Source organism: Lolium rigidum, chromosome 2 (genome assembly GCF_022539505.1).
Source record: "Lolium rigidum isolate FL_2022 chromosome 2, APGP_CSIRO_Lrig_0.1, whole genome shotgun sequence".
In the NCBI taxonomy this organism is placed as follows: domain Eukaryota; kingdom Viridiplantae; phylum Streptophyta; class Magnoliopsida; order Poales; family Poaceae; genus Lolium; species Lolium rigidum.
In genome coordinates, this window is record NC_061509.1 from 193226765 (window position 1) to 193244631 (window position 17867).

Consider the following 17867-nt stretch of genomic DNA (forward strand, 5'->3'; position numbering starts at 1 on the left):
TCCTCCTCTCTTGACCCTTGAAAACTTCCTCCACACCAAACTCAAAACAACTCATTAGAGAGTTAGTGCATAATCAAAAATTCACATGTTCAGAGGTGACACAATCATTCTTAACACTTCTGTACATTGCTCAAAGCTACTGGAAGGTAATGGAACAAAGAAATCCATCCAACATAGCAAAAGAAGCAATGCGAAATAAAAGGCATAATCTGTCAAAACAGAACAGTCCGTAAAGACGAATTTTATTGAGGCACCAGACTTGTTCAAATGAAAATGCTCAAATTGAATGAAAGTTGCGTACATATCTGAGGATCACTCACGTAAATTGGCATAATTTTCTGAGTTACCTACATAGAATTAGGCCCAGATTCGTGACAGCAAGAAATCTGTTTCTGCGCAGTAATCCAAATCTAGTATGAACCTTACTATCAAAGACTTTACTTGGCACAACAATGCAATAAAACTAAGATAAGGAGAGGTTGCTACAGTAGTAACAACTTCCAAGACTCAAAATAAAAAACAAAATTACTGTAGTAAAATAAACACATGGGTTATCTCCCAAGAAGTTCTTTCTTTATAGCCATTAAGATGGGCTCAAGCAGTTTTAATGATGCACTCGCAAGAAATAGTATTTGAAGCAAAAGAGAGCATCAAGAGGCAAATTCAAAACACATTTAAGCCTAACATGCTTCCTATGAAAAGGAATCTTGTAAATAAACAAGTTCATGAGGAGCAAAGTAACAAGCATAGGAAGATAGAACAAGTGTAGCTTCAAAAATTTCAGCACATAGAGAGGTGTTTTAGTAACATGAAAATTTCCACAACCATATTTTCCTCTCTCATAATAACTTTCAGTAGTATCATGAGAAAACTCAACAATATAACATAAAGCATTCCAATCATGAGTCTCATGCATAAAATTAGTACTACTCCCAACATAAGCATAGTTATTCTTATTAATTGTAGTAGGAGCAAATTCAACAAAGTAGCTATCATTATTATTTTCATCATCAAATATAGGAGGCATATTGTAATCATAATCAAATTTATCCTCCATAACATGTGGTACTAAAAGACTACTATCATTATAATCATCATAAATAGGGGGCAAAGTATCATCAAAGTAAATTTTCTCCACAATGCTTGGGGGACTAAAAAGATCATGCTCATCAGAACCAGCTTCCCCAAGCTTAGAACTTTCTATATCATTAGCAACAATGGTATTCAAAGTGTTCATACTAATATGTTCCATGGGTTTTTTAATTTTCGCATCAAACCATCCATGTCTTAAATCAGGAAATAGAATAAGAAGCTCATTGTTGTCCATTATGCCAAACTAGTGTAAACAAGAAACAAAAAGATGCAACTGCAGGATTTAAAGGAAATAGCTTCGAGTACTTACAACGGTGCCGGAAAAGTGCTTAGTAGCCGAGATCCGGAGTGTGAGTACCTTTTACCTTTCCTCCCCGGCAACGGCGCCAGAAAAGTGCTTGATGTCTACGGGAGCTTCTATTCTTGTAGACAGGTGTTGGGCCTCCAAGAGCGAGAGGTTTGTAGAACAGCGGCAAGTTTCCCTTAAGTGGATCACCCAAGGTTTATCGAACTCGGGGAGGAAGAGGTCAAAGATATCCCTCTCATGCAACCCTGCAACCACAAAGCAAGAAGTCTCTTGTGTCCCCAACACACCTAATAGGTGCACTAGTTCGGCGAAGAGATAGTGAAATACAGGTGGTATGAATAAATATAAGCGATAGCAACGGCACCGGAAAAGTGCTTTGCCCAGGATCGGCGTGTGGTTGATGGTGGTAATATTGCGGACGATAGAGATGCGATAAAACGAGTAAACAAGCAGCGATAGCGATATTTAGGAACAAGGCCTAGGGATCATACTTTCACTAGTGGACACTCTCAACATTGATCACATAACAGAATAAATAGATAGATGCTAGACTCTACACTCTCTTGTTGGATGATGAACACCACTAACTGTGTAGGATTACACGAACCCTCAATGCCGGAGTTAACAAGCTCCACAATATTCGATATTCATGTTTAAATAACCTTAGAGTGCATGACAGATCAACATAACCAAACCAAGTACTAACATAGCATGCACACTGTCACCTTCACGCTACGAAAGGAGGCATAGATCACATCAATACCATCATAGCAATAGTTAACTTCATAATCTACAAGAGATCACAATCATAGCCTACGCCAAGTACTACATGATGCACACAGTGTCACCATTACACCGTGCAGGAGGAATAAACTACTTTAATAACATCACTAGAGTAGCACACAGATAAATTTTGATACAAAACACATTGCAATCATAAAGAGATATAAATAAGCACTTCACTATGCCATTCATAACAGTGAATAAGTATTCGTGAAATATAGCCTAAGAGACCCACACGGTGCACACACTCGTCACCTTTACACACGTGGGACAAGGAGTCTCCGGAGATCACATAAGTAAAATCCACTTGACTAGCATAATGACATCTAGATTACAAGCATCATCATATGAATCTCAAACATGTAAGGCAGCTCATGAGATTATTGTATTGAAGCACATAGGAGAGAGATTAACCACATAGCTACCGGTACAGCCCCGAGCCTCGATGGAGAACTACTTCCTCCTCATGGGAGACAGCAGCGTTGATGAAGATGGCGGTGGTGTTGATGGAGGAGCCTTCCGGGGCACTTCCCCGTCCCGGCGGCGTGCCGGAACGGAGACTCCTCGTCCCCCGGATCTTGGCTTCGCGATGGCGGCGGCTGCGGAAGGTTTCTCGTACCGTGGCTTTTTCGTATCGAGGTTTTAGGTCGGGGACCTTTATATAGGCGAAGAGGCGGAGTCGGAAGGTCAACGAGGCGAAGACACAACAGGGGCGCGGGCCCCCCTTGGCCGCGCCGGGTGTCATCTCGGTGGCCCCGTGGCCCCTCTCCGATGACTCTCGGGTGTTCGGAAGCTTCGTGCAATCCTAAGATGCCGGGCGTTGATTTCATCCGATTCCGAGAATATTTCCTTACTAGGATTTCTGAAACCAAAAACAGCAGAAAACGACAAGCGGCCCTTCGGCATCTCGTCAATAGGTTAGTTCCGGAAAACGCATAAATATGACATAAAGTATGCATAAAACATGTAGATATCATCAATAATGTGGCATGGAACATAAGAAATTATCGATACATCGAAGACGTTTCAAGATGATATGCCACGGTACGAGTAAAGAGTACTTGTCGGAGACGAGGTTGAACAAGGTATGGAGATACCGATGATCAAACCTCGGACAAGTAAAATATCGCGAGACAAAGGGAATCGGTATCGTATGTAAATGGTTCAATCGATCACTAAGTTATCGTTGAATATGTGAGAGCCATTATGGATCTCCAAATCCCGCTATTGGTTATTGGTCGGAGAAGAGTCTCCACCATGTCTGCATAGTTCGCGAACCGTAGGGTGACACACTTAAGGTTTGATGTCGTTTTAAGTAGATATGGAATATGGAATGGAGTTCAAAGTTTTGTTTGGAGTCTCGGATGGGATCCAGGACATCACGAGGAGGTCTGGAATGGTCCGGAGAATAAGATTCATATATAGGAAGTCATTTTCTAAGTTTGAAAATGATCCGGTGTATTTATGGAAAGTTCTAGAAGGTTCTAGAAAAGTCCGGAAGAAATCACCATGGAAGGTGGGGTCTCCACCAAGCTTGGCCGGCCAGCCAAAGGGAGGAGGAGTCCCAGGTGGACTCCACCTAAGGGGGTTGGCCACCCCATCAAAGGGAAAGGGGAGAGTCCCAACCCAAGTAGGATTCGTCCATATGGCAGTTTTTGAATTGGGGTCTTATTCGAAGACTTGGACAAACCCTTGGGGGTTCCACCTATATAATGAGCGACAAGGGGAGGGGGCCGGACACACCAACCACACCTTGGTCGCACCCCTTAGAGGCACCAAGGCCGGCGCCCCCCTCTCCCCAAACCCTAGCCGCCCCTCCTCCTCATACACCTCTAGTAGTGCTTAGGCGAAGCTCTGCCGGAGTTCTCCACCACCACCGCCGCCACGCCGTCGTGCTGTCGGGATTCCGAGGAGGATCTACTACTTCCGTTGCCCGCTGGAACGGGGAGAAGGACGTCATCATCAACACCGAACGTGTGACCGAGTACGGAGGTGCTGCCCGACTGTGGCACCGTCAAGATCTTCTACGCGCTTCTGAAAGCGGCAAGTGATCATCTTCTGCAACAACGAGATCTAATCTCGTAGGCTTTGGAAATCTTCGAGGGTTATTCTCATGATCTTCTCGTTGCTCCCATCTTCTAAATTGAATCTTGGCTTGGTTTTCGTTCTTGCGGTAGGAATTTTTTTTTGTTTTCTATGCTACGAATCCCATCAGCAAGGTCATAAAGAAGCAGACCATCCTTTGGGGTTAATTTCCAAGCCTTCACAAGTGCCTCCCAATCAGCATTTCTTATCGATCTGATAGGACTTTTTGATGGCTTGGCGGCACAAAGAGGAAATTCCATTGAAAACGTATGGACAATATCACACACAATTCTTGTGTTGCTTGTTGTTTGTCCAACACCTGATCTTAATGCTTCTGCAGCTGTCTTGGGTGAGGATACTCCCGGAGGCATAGGTTAACCCCCTGGTTACAATGACAACATGGATCAATCAAAGAGCATGATGAAAATTAACTATATATGAGTAAACAATAATGAAATCCATAACACAAACAAGACATGGTATAAGAGCCCTCTGGGTCTTTCCATGTTCGGACGGGCTAGGAAATCCACTTATATATCTCAATACCCCTCCTCACGTGTGAACAAAGAGAATAGGAGGTCAACACGTGGAAAACAATGGCACACCTCACATGTATGAATGCGCTTAATATGGAAGAGATGGGCGAACTAGCAACTAGTTTCTTCAAATATCCATACAAGGTGTATACAAATGTGCAGCCTGAGATCATTGTCAATATCATTGAGCCGAAGATCAATCAACTGGGCTTTGTAGATATATGGATTAAATGGGTGATGGTTTGTGTTAAATCAGTGATTAAATGTATTTCAGATCTTCAAGAGGTTTACGGCAGGGGACCCCTAATCCCCATATCTTTTCCTTTTTATACCTGATGGTTTATCTCGTTTGATACAGAAAGAGATTGATAACAATCAGATTCATTAGCTAAAAATCTGTAGGAAAAGCCCAGGAATTTCACACCTAGTTTTTGCAGATGACAGGCTGCTTTTTTTTAGGGATGACCAGGAGCAAGCGTTGAGAGTGAAAAATGTCATGTGTAACTATGAACAGACAACAGGGTAATTGTTAAGCCTAGAGAAATGTTCTATGCTCCTAGGGAACAAATGTACATACGAGATGGGTCAACAAGTGATGGCGATCCTAAATGTTCACAAGGCAAGCTTTGCAGAAAAATACCTAGGGCTGCCAGTTCCTGAGGTAAGGATGAAAGATGGCAGATTCAACCTGCATCACTTGATCATTGTTGTTTCGTGAAGACTCATGATTTTCTCCCCCATACGCCATTATGGGATAGCTTCATTAAGCACATCTTCACATGTCCATTATCACTAAATGGATGGCAAGCTTCAAGCATGTGATCCTCTTGAGATGCTCAACTTGAACTTGCCCAACTCAACCTTGATGACGATCACCACTTGATGTCATCCTCTCATGGGCTATATAAGATCTCACTTTTGATGCATGCCCATGGAAAGATACCTAACCCACATATACAACAGAAGGGCACATATATGATGGGTTAGTTCATAAAGCATAATTGACAAGACTTACCATACCACATGACTTCACGTGGCACATTCTTCATGCTTCATGTGTTGACCAAATTTGAATCTATTCTTCACTATTTGTATTGTTCAACCTTGTATCTTCTCATGCTCTATCATACTATCTTGATCATTCATTGCTTAACACATAAGCTAGAGCATGGCTAATATTGAGTTTCACATAAGAACTCCATCTTCATTTCTTCTTCTTGATCATATCACATATATGTCTTCAAATCGATGATCTTGATGCCAATACTCAAGGTATGTCTTTTATCTTCATGGCATCCATACTTGAATCCAACACATGGACTACAAGTATTACCTATGGAATATCCCTTCATATAAACTCAATGAAAACATTAGTCCATAGGGGTTGTTATTAATTACCAAAACCACACATAGGGGCAATATACCCTTACACATCGGCATCAGAATCTTCGAGTAGTACAACTTGAGTCTACGCACGGTTGCAAGCATCCGTCCCTAGACTCGGGGGCTACTCCCATCGGGAGCGCTGGACGCGCACCCGATATCTAGCAGTTTCGACTTCAAAATGATGAAGAAGGATCAAGTCTTCTCAACATATATGGACATTCGGATGAAGGCAATTATAGTCCCTGCCCGAAGCTTTACTTCACCCAGTCACTAGGGGGTTACTCATGTGGGAATTACCCTTCGGGTAACCAACACTAGACTACCTCCTCCGGCCCAACTAGGGGCCCATGAAGATTTCCCAACCACCAAGGTGTAACTATACGTCGGTTCTAGCAAAGGAGACCTACCCGAAGAAGGATTCTTGACGAACAAGGAAAGAAGACGCTATACAAGGAAAGACTAGAATATATCTCATTGTAACCTAGTCGAGTCCAGATAGAACTCTCGGGACCTGGCCTGCTATATAAAGGCCACGTGAGGGTCTACCGGAAAACAACTTGAACACGTAGATCCACCGCAAGACAGAGCTAGAAACTTAGAACACTTGCCTCTTGACGAGACAACCACCATAGCCTATCGGATACCCCATTGTAACCCGATATATTCGATAATCAAGATCAGACAAGCAGGAAGTAAGTGTTTTACCTCATCGAGGGTCCCGAACCTGGGTAAATCTCTCTCCCCGTTTGTTTGGTATCCGATGTCTCGTGTCAGCCTGCAGGATTCCGTTAACCCTAAGCCCCTCATGGTGGGCATTGCAGGGGAGCACCCTCGTCAGCACTCATCGGTGATAGCCAACCTCGATGCCATTCCTAGTAACATCTAAGTGTTTAGCGAACCTACCGACCAACGTTTGCTGTACACTATCTAAGTTAGAGATTACCAACCAAACGAGGTGCCACCGAAAAATCTCAATGCTGGCTGTTCTTAAGAGGAAAAATTAACCAAAAAAAAGATTTCTAGGTATCACGAGAATCCAAAAAAAAAACTCGAATTGTATATATACATGCAATATCAAAATTTTCTATTCCATATTTTTATTTGTAGGCTACAAAAATTTCAAATATGTGGATTCAAATATGGATTAGGTATTTGCTTTCATTGATCCATTTGATTAATTTCTATTGGTAGCAAAGTATTTGTTGGCACATTTTAGATATTCAAATATGTACACTTATGTATAACTTGAAAATAATCAAATTTTTTCCAAGAATCTTCTAAGTATGAGCTTCATACTTTTGAAAGTATATTTTATGTAGGTTGGGTGCAAAAATGTCGCCGACTTTTCACGACACGGCACCTGCTACTACGAGGAGTATATCATGTTAACCTATAGCTCTACACGATAGGAGACAATGACTAACATGTCTTTCTACCCGTGTCTCCAGAAATGCTCACACTTCATTCATGTGCTTTCAATATTATCTTTGTAACAAAAAATGTAAGAGCATGCATTTGTTTAGAAGAATGATAACTTTATTCAATCAAATTCAACACGTCTACATGAATATTAAGGTCATTCGAGGTCTAAAGCAATCGAACATGCATACCCTCTTCTAATGACGTAGTCGATTTAGCTAATTGATTTGTTTCCTACTTCTCCTCTTCAAAACAGAAGCCTCCTTCACAAGAATCTTTCTCAATCATGTACTGTCGTCCTCTGACATCTCCTCCTTTGATCTATATGACAACATTAAGGCAATCCGATGCAACCAATAGCCTCCCGACATGTAGTAAATCAACTGCTTGCTGAGGAAAGAGGCTTCGATGATCTCTGAGGCTGCCCTCGATACCATTGATATCCTCCTGAAAACCGACCATGGTTGTCCTGACAAACCACCATCAAATTTAATTTTGATCACTCTCATCGAAGGAGGGGTCCATCTTGGATATGCTATTGTGCAAAATATCGTGATGAATCAACAACTTCAATAAATTAGAGCATCTCCAGTCGCGTCCCCCAAATGACGTTTGGGGGACGGCGGACAAGAAATGGGGAAAATCGCGTTCCAGTCGCGTCCCCCAAAGCTAAATAGCGCCCCATTTTATGTCCGGCGTCCCTGATAGAGACTTTGTACATAGAGTCTCTACCGGGAACGCCGGACACAAAAACAGCGTCCGGACGCATGCATGCAGCCCCTACTCCCCACATGTCATTCTCTTTTCCCACACTTTCTCTCACCTACTTTTTCCACATGAAGTGGTCCCCTCAAAATGCATGCAACCGGACGCTGTTTGAGGGACGTGGCTGGAAAGAGCCTCTTTTTTTTTTACAGATTTTTGGATTCTTTTTGTCCAACGCGGTCCTAAACGTCTCCCAAATTATTTATACCGAACGTTTTTTGAGGGACGCCGACTGGAGATGCTCTTAGTCGTGGCTCAAAGACTTGCTCCGAGAAGAAAACCATAGCCTTGGATCGTTGGTAGGATAGCAACATTTTATCAAAGTGCCCACATTCGCATGTTCATGCCCTTATCAGCTTCCTAGAGATTGAAATGAATTGACGGGATTAAATCCCATCTAAATCAAAATACTCTATGATCCCCTCCAGCCCACTCCACAAGGCTGCAGCTACGACCCTGTTTATGTGCGCCGCCGGCCCGCCCCATCATTTCAATGTTCCTCGATAGTCTCGCTTCACACTGCAGCCGACACGCCACGAGGCGAACACCATCATGACATCATCCACTGTCCATGCGTCCTGTTCGAATAGCCGCTCCGACGCATCCTTGCGAGGAAGTTGCACAAATCACCACCTTTTGCTGTCTTTGTTGCGCAAAACACCACCTTCACATATTTGTTGCAGAGATCACCACCTTTTGATGTAATATGTTGCACAGAGGTCCAAATCTGATATTGGAGTCAGATTAAGCTAATTAACTTCAAATTTGACAGCTAGCCCCATAAAATAGAGATGACGTGGTGTCCACTATATCATCTACTGTGTTTTCAAACTTTTTTGAAAAATAAAGTCCAATAATTAAAACAATATTAAAGAATAATTCTGGGAAAGTTTGAAATGAATCTAACATGCCGTCTGAAATTTGTGTCAATTTTTTTTGATTCGATCAGTGTTTGATGAAATTTTCAAAAAAAATCAAAAAATATGAGCAAAATTGAGAAAATATTCACGTGTATGTTCTAATATTCTATTTTGATCCACTAAATTTTCGGCATGAAAGAACATTTTTTATGACTTGGGTAAAAAAGATAAAAAAAAGTGTCTTATCTGTAATGAAAATATAGCGTCGCAATTTGTCTTTTTTACAAGGAACACAATTTTTTATTTCATAATGAAACTTTTATGGGCCAACATAGGATGCCTGGATGTACACGCGAATATTTTTTTAGAATTTTTAAACATTTTAAAATATGTTATTTTATATTTTTTCTAATAGGTGCAAATGCACCTACGAGCCAAAAAGTCATGTCCGAAATGCTATCATCAATAATTAGGTTCGAACGCTATGGTCTGACCCCAGATATGTGAATATGAAGGACCTTTAACTTCATCTTCTTCCTGATTTACTTCTCTAAATTATGTCATTATGTTTCAAATTATTCGGATCATATTGTTTTAATTGCTAGAATATTTACATTGTTTTTTTTGGAAATTTCATCAAATGTTGACCGAATCTAAAAATATGACACAAATTTCAGATGGCATGTTAGATTCGTTTCAAACTTTCCTAGAATTATTCTTTAATATTGTTTTAATTATTGGATTTTTCTTTTTAAAATGTGACATCATCTCTGTTTTATGGGGCCAGCTGTCAAATTTGAAGTTAATTAGCTTAATCTGACTCCAATATCAGATTTGGACCTCTATGCAACACATTACATCAAAAGGTGGTGATCTCTGCAACAAATATGTAAAGGTGGTGTTTTGCGCAACAAAGACAGCAAAAGATGGTGATTTGTGCAATTTCCTCCATCCTTGCTGAGCCTGTCTTCCTGTTTGTGGGTTCCCACGCCACCGCAGAGTCAGGCCCACCTGTAAGCACACCCCACGCCATGTGCGCACACACAGCTGTTCGCGGGGGCCACGCGACAGACGGGAACAGACGCGCCACGTGTCGAGCCTAGATTGGACGGGCGGCGCCCGGCGTCGTCGTCGGCGTCTACGGCGTCCACCCCCTTTTTATAGGTCTGGAGCGCCCCGGCTGCGAGAACGGAGAACAGAAACGGAAACATTTCCCTAGCCACCGGAAGCGAGCAGCCGCCGGAGCGCAGGTAACCTACCACTCCTCACGGATTCCTCTCGAGTTGCTCCATCCCTAATTTTGGTCCGCTGGTAGTACTTCGATTTAGGTCAGATCTGGGGTTTGGTTGGGGTTCAGAGCGCTGAATCGGGCGAATCCGTGCTTGATTTCTAGCGTTGGGGTTGGTAGAATTTTGGGGCCGTTTTGAGTTGATTGCGTGGGATGATTCCGGTGTGAGATAGATAAAGCTGTCGTGTCTACAGGTGATCCATCGCTCGCTCGAGCAGGCAGCAGCAGCAGCTCCTGCTTCTGGCCAAGGCGGCTAGATTCATTCCGCCGCCATGAAGTCCGGTTCCGCTTCCTCCGGCCGCGATGATCCCTGGGCTCCTCCACCTACCTCCGGCAGCGGCAGCTCCAACGAGCCAGCCAAGAAGCAGCGCACGGAGCCGCCCCCGAGCTCAAGCCAGGCCGAGGCGTCCTCCTCTTCCCATCCTCCACCACAGCCGCCGCCGCCGGATGGCGAGCCGCCGAGGGTGCCGGATCTCGGGGAGGACGCGATATTCGAGATCCTGCGGCGGGCGGAGGCCCGGACGCTGGCCGCGGCGGCGTGCGTCAGCCAGGGGTGGCGGCAGCTGGCGGAGGACGAGCGGCTGTGGGAGGCCGCGTGCGTGCGGGAGTGGGCCAACCTCGGCTTCTCCCAGCAGCAGCTCCGCGCGGTCGTGCTCTCGCTCGGGGGATTCCGCCGCCTGCACGCCGTCTACATCCGCCCGCTCCAGCAGCGTGGTGCCGGGGCGCCGCACAGGCAGGGGAGGAGGCAGTTGCCTGTGAGGTTGGGCAGGGACCAGGTTCAGCTCTCGCTGTCCCTCTTCTCGATTGGGTTCTTCCAGAACATGCCGAACCATCCTTTCCCCAAGAAGGACAAGGGTGGTGATGGCAGCGATAAGAGTGGAGGTGGGCAGTGCGGCTGATCTGGTCTCTGCCTAACAAGCTTATCTCTCCCTGGCAAGAAAACAAAAGCTTATCTCTCCACCCCGTCTGTTGCTGCGTGTGTGTGGCCTAGAGTTTTGGACACCTTCTCGGCTGACTGGAGCTACTAGAGAGTGAAGGAGAGAGAGCACAAAGCGTGGGGGTGGTTGGTAAGAGACAGGTGTATGTATAGTGTTACTTGGATCTATAGGAACGTCGATATGTGTATGTATAGGGATGAGTGGTGATTTAGTTGAGTCACATGGACAAATTGGTGAATCTCTCTTAGTGGGGAAATGTCCTGGATTAAGCTTGGGGCAATGTGAGGAATGAATTGAGGTATTCAATACTGCCATCAATCGTGATTTAATCTTTGCTTATATTTTGATATCTTGATCTTACATATTGTTCTGTGCTAGTTTTTTTTACCACTTCATTTTTTATTTCAATTAAAAAATATTATTGATTGCCTCCTGTAGAAATATTGTGTATGTAAATGAAATGCTATTTCTGTAAATGCTTTATTTTTACGGAATGAAGAGGTGTATTCATAATATTCTGAAGCTTGGGACAGTAGAACAAATAGCTGGGTATAATTCCCCTTGATATGTAGCTTGTGTTGGTTTGGAGTCTTCTCGAAATTTCCGGGTTTAAAGATTTGAACTGTAAGGAGTATATTGGTTTAATGCTATTGTAGCTGGGCTTGCTTGTGGCGGTCGTAATCAGATGTTATCCAATACTTAGCTAACTGAATTTATCGCAATACTCCAGATTTGACCATCGGCGACTAGAATCCACAGAAACTCAAGATGGCTGAGCTTTCTCGTGAGGAGAATGTGTACATGGCTAAGCTTGCAGAGCAGGCTGAGAGATATGAGGAGATGGTTGAGTTCATGGAGAAGGTGGCAAAGACAGTTGACTCTGAGGAGCTCACTGTTGAGGAGCGCAACCTTCTATCAGTTGCTTACAAGAATGTTATTGGTGCCCGCCGTGCCTCATGGCGCATCATTTCCTCCATCGAGCAGAAGGAAGAGAGTCGTGGCAACGAGGACCGTGTCACACTCATCAAGGACTACCGCGGAAAGATCGAGACTGAGCTTACTAAGATCTGTGATGGTATCCTCAAGCTTCTGGATTCCCACCTTGTCCCCTCATCAACCGCTCCAGAGTCTAAGGTCTTCTACCTCAAGATGAAGGGTGATTACTACAGGTATTACAGTAATGACCATCATAGAATTCCTGCATCTTTTGTTTAATGGAATTACTTAATTGATTTGGTTGAATTTATGTTATTCAATAGGTACCTTGCGGAATTCAAGAGTGGATCTGAGAGGAAGGATGCTGCTGAGAACACCATGGTTGCATACAAAGCTGCCCAGGTGGTTTGCTTGCCCTGGATTTCACTTATGTAACATTTAATTTCCCTTAGATGGAATCTGTTTCATGTGTGATTTATCCAGTTGTATCATCTGGTGGTGAGTTTTGCTCAGTTTAGTTTCTTATTAAATCTTTCAGGATATTGCACTGGCAGAGTTGCCCCCAACTCATCCTATCAGGCTTGGTCTGGCACTCAACTTCTCAGTGTTTTATTATGAGATCCTTAACTCTCCTGACCGTGCTTGCAACCTCGCCAAGCAGGTTTGTCTTCTACAATAACTTGTTGTGTATGACTTATCAGTAGTTCCAAACTGAATAGACCATGTGGATTTGAGAATATTTGAAGTGAATGCAGCTTTTATGTAAAACTTTGACTTGATAATTGGGATTAAATATCAACAACTGAATAACATGTAAGCTAACAAGTCATCACTGACATGTGCTATACTGTTCTTTACGCAAATATCATATGTGGTTGAACCTGAAACACTAAATGGAAATAATAATTGTTCCGCAGAGTGCAAAAAGGTCACCAGATATCATGATAAATAGACTTACAGATGTAGACTTCTCAAAGCCAATAGGCAGAATTAGTTAAGTGTTGCGGAGATGTTAGCCTCCATAAGTTCAGATAAAAATATTAATGAATCAAACAATAAATGTATGTTTCTCAATGCCCATTTAATCAATTAAGTGCTGAAGTTAGAGGCTAATTGTAGACAAGATTCATAACGTGGAAGAAACACTTGCAAGATAGCAACTTAGCATGTTTAGAATATGGTGGATTGCATTCAATGTAAGTGCATCATCTGCCATTGTACAGGTCCCATTCATTGGATCAAAGAACCATAGGAGATCGAATATCATTCACTTGTACCCATTCACCTTTTCTATAGTATTTCTCACATTGTAAGGATGAATGTCATCCACTTGTTTTCTTGTTTTCTATATGACTTGCTCACTTTTATAGTGGTATCATGCTATTCGTGTCACTGCAAAGATAACTCTTTTTGTTTCCTTAGTGTTGGGAGAGGGGGTCTATTTTGTCATGCCTTCAATAGTTTTTGAAGCCTCATTAGTCCTGTTAATATTTTCAAATATAGTATAACTGCATTTTAGCCTTAATCTGCTATGCTTATGTCAGGCTTTTGATGAGGCCATCTCAGAGCTGGACACTCTGAGCGAGGAATCCTACAAGGACAGCACCTTGATCATGCAACTGCTGCGCGATAACCTGACGCTGTGGACTTCTGACATCTCGGTATTCCTTAGTCCCAAGAATTTTTACTTGCATCCTCTTTTCTCTAGTCATTCTAAATATGTAAATTTCTCGTGCTTGGCTGCAGGAGGACGCTGCTGAAGAAATCAAGGATGCTCCTAAGGGTGAATCTGGCGATGGACAGTAAACGTGGTCTATGTGCCCGGAGACTTGAACTATTGTGTTCTTCTGTCTTCGAGTGACACTTCAATGTGCTCTGGATTGTCTTTTCTTCAGTATAGATTCTAGTGTCCTTGTGGTTTGGAGGCTCCTTATGTTGTGATAGGGAAGGTTGCAGAGCCTAGCTGCTTGGCGGGTTGGTTATCAGGCTATGATTGTTGGGGAGCCTCTTGTTGAACCTTGCGTTACTTTGTTTTTAGAATTTTCTGTTGCTCTTGTTTGTCAGCCGTTGTCTTCTATTCCTCTACCTCTTTTCCAGTGGGTCATGGGTGTCTTCTGGAGGTGGCGTTTTGGCACACGCGTGCATATGCACCCATTATAGAAAATAATAAAAAAAAATTAAAAAATGTCAAAAAAATCTGACATAAATTTTTTGGTATACATCATGACATTCTATGTTCGTTCACAAGTTTTCGTGGAAAAACAACATTTTGTGTGGTGTGTACAAAAAAGACAAAAAAATATCCTGTACGTAGTCGTGTTACAGCATCAAAATTTGTCTTTTTTACAGGAGCCACAGAAAAATGTTTTTATTTTTGAAAACTTGTGCACCGACATAAAATGTGTAGATGTACATGTAAAAATTTAGTTTAGAATTTTTTGACACTTTGAAATGTGGATTCACATAATGGGAGCATATGCTCCTATGAGCCAAAGTGCATTTCCCGTGTCTTCTAGGTTATGTTTTGTTGGTGTCTAAAACCAACATTTACCAGTTTCTTGCTGATAGCTAAATTTATGGTCTTTGTTTGGATGACTGCTATTTTTTTTATGCTGGTGCACTCCTTTTGGTTAGAAAAGCATGGAGTACATGCCAGCTTGCTGGCACCAGTTAAATTTTTGTACCTAATGTTGGCCAAATCGAAATTTGTGTGCATAATGTTGGTCAAATCTTGACTAGAGAGTCAAGGTAAACTCACCCTTCACACCGGGAGTATGACTTTGCAAATTATCAAAAGATAGAACTTCTCACGATAATCTGAGAAAGGAACAACAGCACCATCTCGTTCATCTCCCGGTGTGGTGTGAGTGCCCCTTTCCTGAATCATGATGCGCTCTCTCTATCCTGTCGTCTCTCAATCCCTCTGTGTCCTATAATGATGCGAGATGGTAGCAGCCTGAGGAGGAGAGGGAAGGCGATGGATTGAGGAGCAATGTTGACATCCCGGTGGTGGCGTATGTATGGAGGGGTGAGGTGACCTGACATGTAAGGGAAGGCGTAACCTGATCCGTTCTTTCATGTGTAGGCACTGATCGTCCCCATCCTTGCATAGACAGTCTTCCCCAACCTGGTGGTGGTGCTGCTACTATGTCCTGATTGGATCAGTACAATTTAATTTCCACTTTGAGACAGATTTGGTGCGAACTACGGATTGCAAAGATACAGCGGAGGAGTGTAATAATAGTTCCTTTGTTTTATTGGATTGCAAATGCATGGGTGAAACTGAATTCTCTCAGGTTCTCTGAGTTCCTAGAGTAAAGGGTCAATATGTATTGGGTACACCTGCTGTCACCTTCCCAACCCGATCGACTATCCCTCCCTCTAAGAGCATCTCCACTCGTTTGCCCTCCCCACGTCGAAATCCAGGGAAATTTACGTCCGGATTGAACGTAAATTTGGCGTGGGGAGGAGTAGTTTCCCAGCCGCGATCTCAGACGAAGACGGCGATCTAAATTTGAAAAACGGAAACTTGACAAACTACGGCATAAAAGGGTCGAATTTAGGCTAAATTTAATGATATTTACTATATAGAGGGCGAAGTTCATACATAGAGACCGAATTCGACTATATTTCGAATTCGGCTAGGGGAATACAACTGTAAATATAAAAACACGGCGCTCTACATGCCGAAATGGCGGTAGAACACCGTGTAGTCGCCGTCATCATCGTCGGAGCCGTCGTCGTCGAACTGCGGCGGCGCCGAAGCCGCCTGGCTGCTGCCTTGGCCGGCGTCTCCCCACCGGCCACTGGTGCGAGGCGGGGATGGCGATGGCTTGTATAGGTCGTCGTCGGAGGCCTCGAGGTCGACGACGGGGACGACGGCGCCGGATGGAGGAGTCGCAGGCCGTCGGTAGCGAGCGACGTCCTGGAGGAGCCTCGCCTGCCGCTCCGCCTCCTCCTTCTCCCATCGCTCCCTCGACCGGGCGCGAGGCCCGGTCGAGCGGCATGGCGTTCTCGGCGGGGACGAGGTCCTGGAGGGACCTCGCGATGACGGCCTCGAGGATGGTCGCGTCCTCGGCGTCCTCCTCCACCTTCACCTTCACCGGTTTTCGCTTCCGTTCGCCGGAGGTGTCATGTTCGCGCTTGGGGCGGCGCCGTCCTTGTGCCGTCGATGGCTCGCGGATGACGATGCCGCCGCCGCACGTGCGGTGGCTCGGCAGGGAATCCGGCTCCTTTTTCACCGGCGCCAACGGTGGCGCCGACCTGGAGATCGACCTCGCCGCCGAACCGGACGACGAGGAACTGGCAGCCATGCGCCGTGGCTGCCAGCTGTTTCCCCGTTGGCGGCTGGTCGATGCCCTCGATGGAGGGGGCATCGTGAGCCTCGGCGAGTTGCCGCCTTCGATGTGCTCGAGGACGTTGTGGAGCGTCCTATCCGGGGCGCTCCACCAACGCCGGCGACCCGCGGCGTTGTTGTGCGGAGGAGGAGGTGGCGGGCCGTCGTAGGACGCCAGTTCGCGCTCCCACCACCGGAGAAAGAAAGAGTTCCACCGAGTGTAGTTCTCGGGGTGGTGGCGCGGGTCGGCGCGTTCTTCCTCCGTCATCGCCATCCGCGCCTCCTCGATGGCGACATCGAGGGCGTGGCCCTGGGGCGGCGGCGGGATTGGCACGCCACCAGCGCTTAGCCGCCACCCGCCGCCGGGGGGCCTCATGTCCGGCGGGCAGGGGTACCCCGCCTGGTGGAGGAGGTGCCCCTCCAACGCGTGGAGAGATCGGCGGGGGAACCCGTTGTTGGCTGCGCCGTCGTCGTCGTAGAACGCCATCGGTGGAGGTGGAGGGTGAGTGGAGGGAGAATGGAGGAAGAGTGGAGCAGGGACATCGCGGCGAGCGGAGCGGCTTATATAGGCGCGGCGGATCCAAGGGAGGCACTGTACAACATGGCAGTGGCAGGAGCTGAAGCCATGGGAACGGCATTTGCATCAACACCGCCAGAAGGAGCAGCAAGGCAAAATAGTCCACGACTCACGACAGCAGCAGCAACAAATGTCGAAGGAACAAGTGGAGCAAGAGACACGGCAGCACAAGCAAGGGTAGACAGAGCACGACAAAGCAGAAGGGAACATCGGTATTCCCCAGAATTAAACGACGAGGATATGTGCGGTTTGCCGTGCTTCACAAGGAGAGTACGAAAAACTCGAGTCCCTTCGGGATTTAAGTTGCATGATAATTTCAAGAAATTCGACAGCCTGCAAGATCCAGAGGATTGGCTAGTTGATTACCTCGAGACGGTGAAGTTAACTGGAGGGACCAGGGCAACAGCCATGCAAAGCATCCAAGTGCATTTAAGTGGAGCCGCACGATCTTGGATCAAAAAGCTTCCTCCAGGGTCTATTGACAGCTGGGATAGCTTTGAGGACATATTCGTCAAGAATTTCCGATCCACCTGCAAGAAACCCGCGTCTCTAGAGGAGC

The 17867-nt window shown here is 45.0% G+C and overlaps 2 protein-coding genes across 4 annotated transcripts; both read left to right on the plus strand.

Moving 5' to 3' along the window:
- Positions 1–10423: 10423 nt before the first annotated feature.
- Positions 10424–14458, plus strand: LOC124692773 (14-3-3-like protein GF14-E). Of its 3 annotated transcripts, none has more exons than XM_047226207.1 (6): positions 10424–10483; positions 12190–12628; positions 12719–12797; positions 12934–13056; positions 13940–14056; positions 14142–14458. In XM_047226207.1, the coding sequence occupies exons 2-6, from the start codon at positions 12228–12230 to the stop codon at positions 14199–14201; spliced, it is 780 nt and encodes a 259-aa protein (XP_047082163.1). In that variant the 5' UTR covers positions 10424–10483; positions 12190–12227; the 3' UTR covers positions 14202–14458. The 3 variants fall into 3 exon arrangements, with proteins under 3 accessions (XP_047082163.1, XP_047082164.1, XP_047082162.1); XM_047226208.1 differs by having other exon boundaries at positions 10463–10483; positions 12185–12628; XM_047226206.1 differs by lacking the exon at positions 10424–10483 and adding an exon at positions 11641–11757.
- On the plus strand, positions 10498–11435 carry LOC124692774 (F-box protein GID2-like). Its single transcript, XM_047226209.1, has one exon. It carries the CDS (start codon positions 10794–10796, stop codon positions 11418–11420), a length of 627 nt encoding a protein of 208 aa, XP_047082165.1. The 5' UTR covers positions 10498–10793; the 3' UTR covers positions 11421–11435.
- Positions 14459–17867: the final 3409 nt, after the last annotated feature.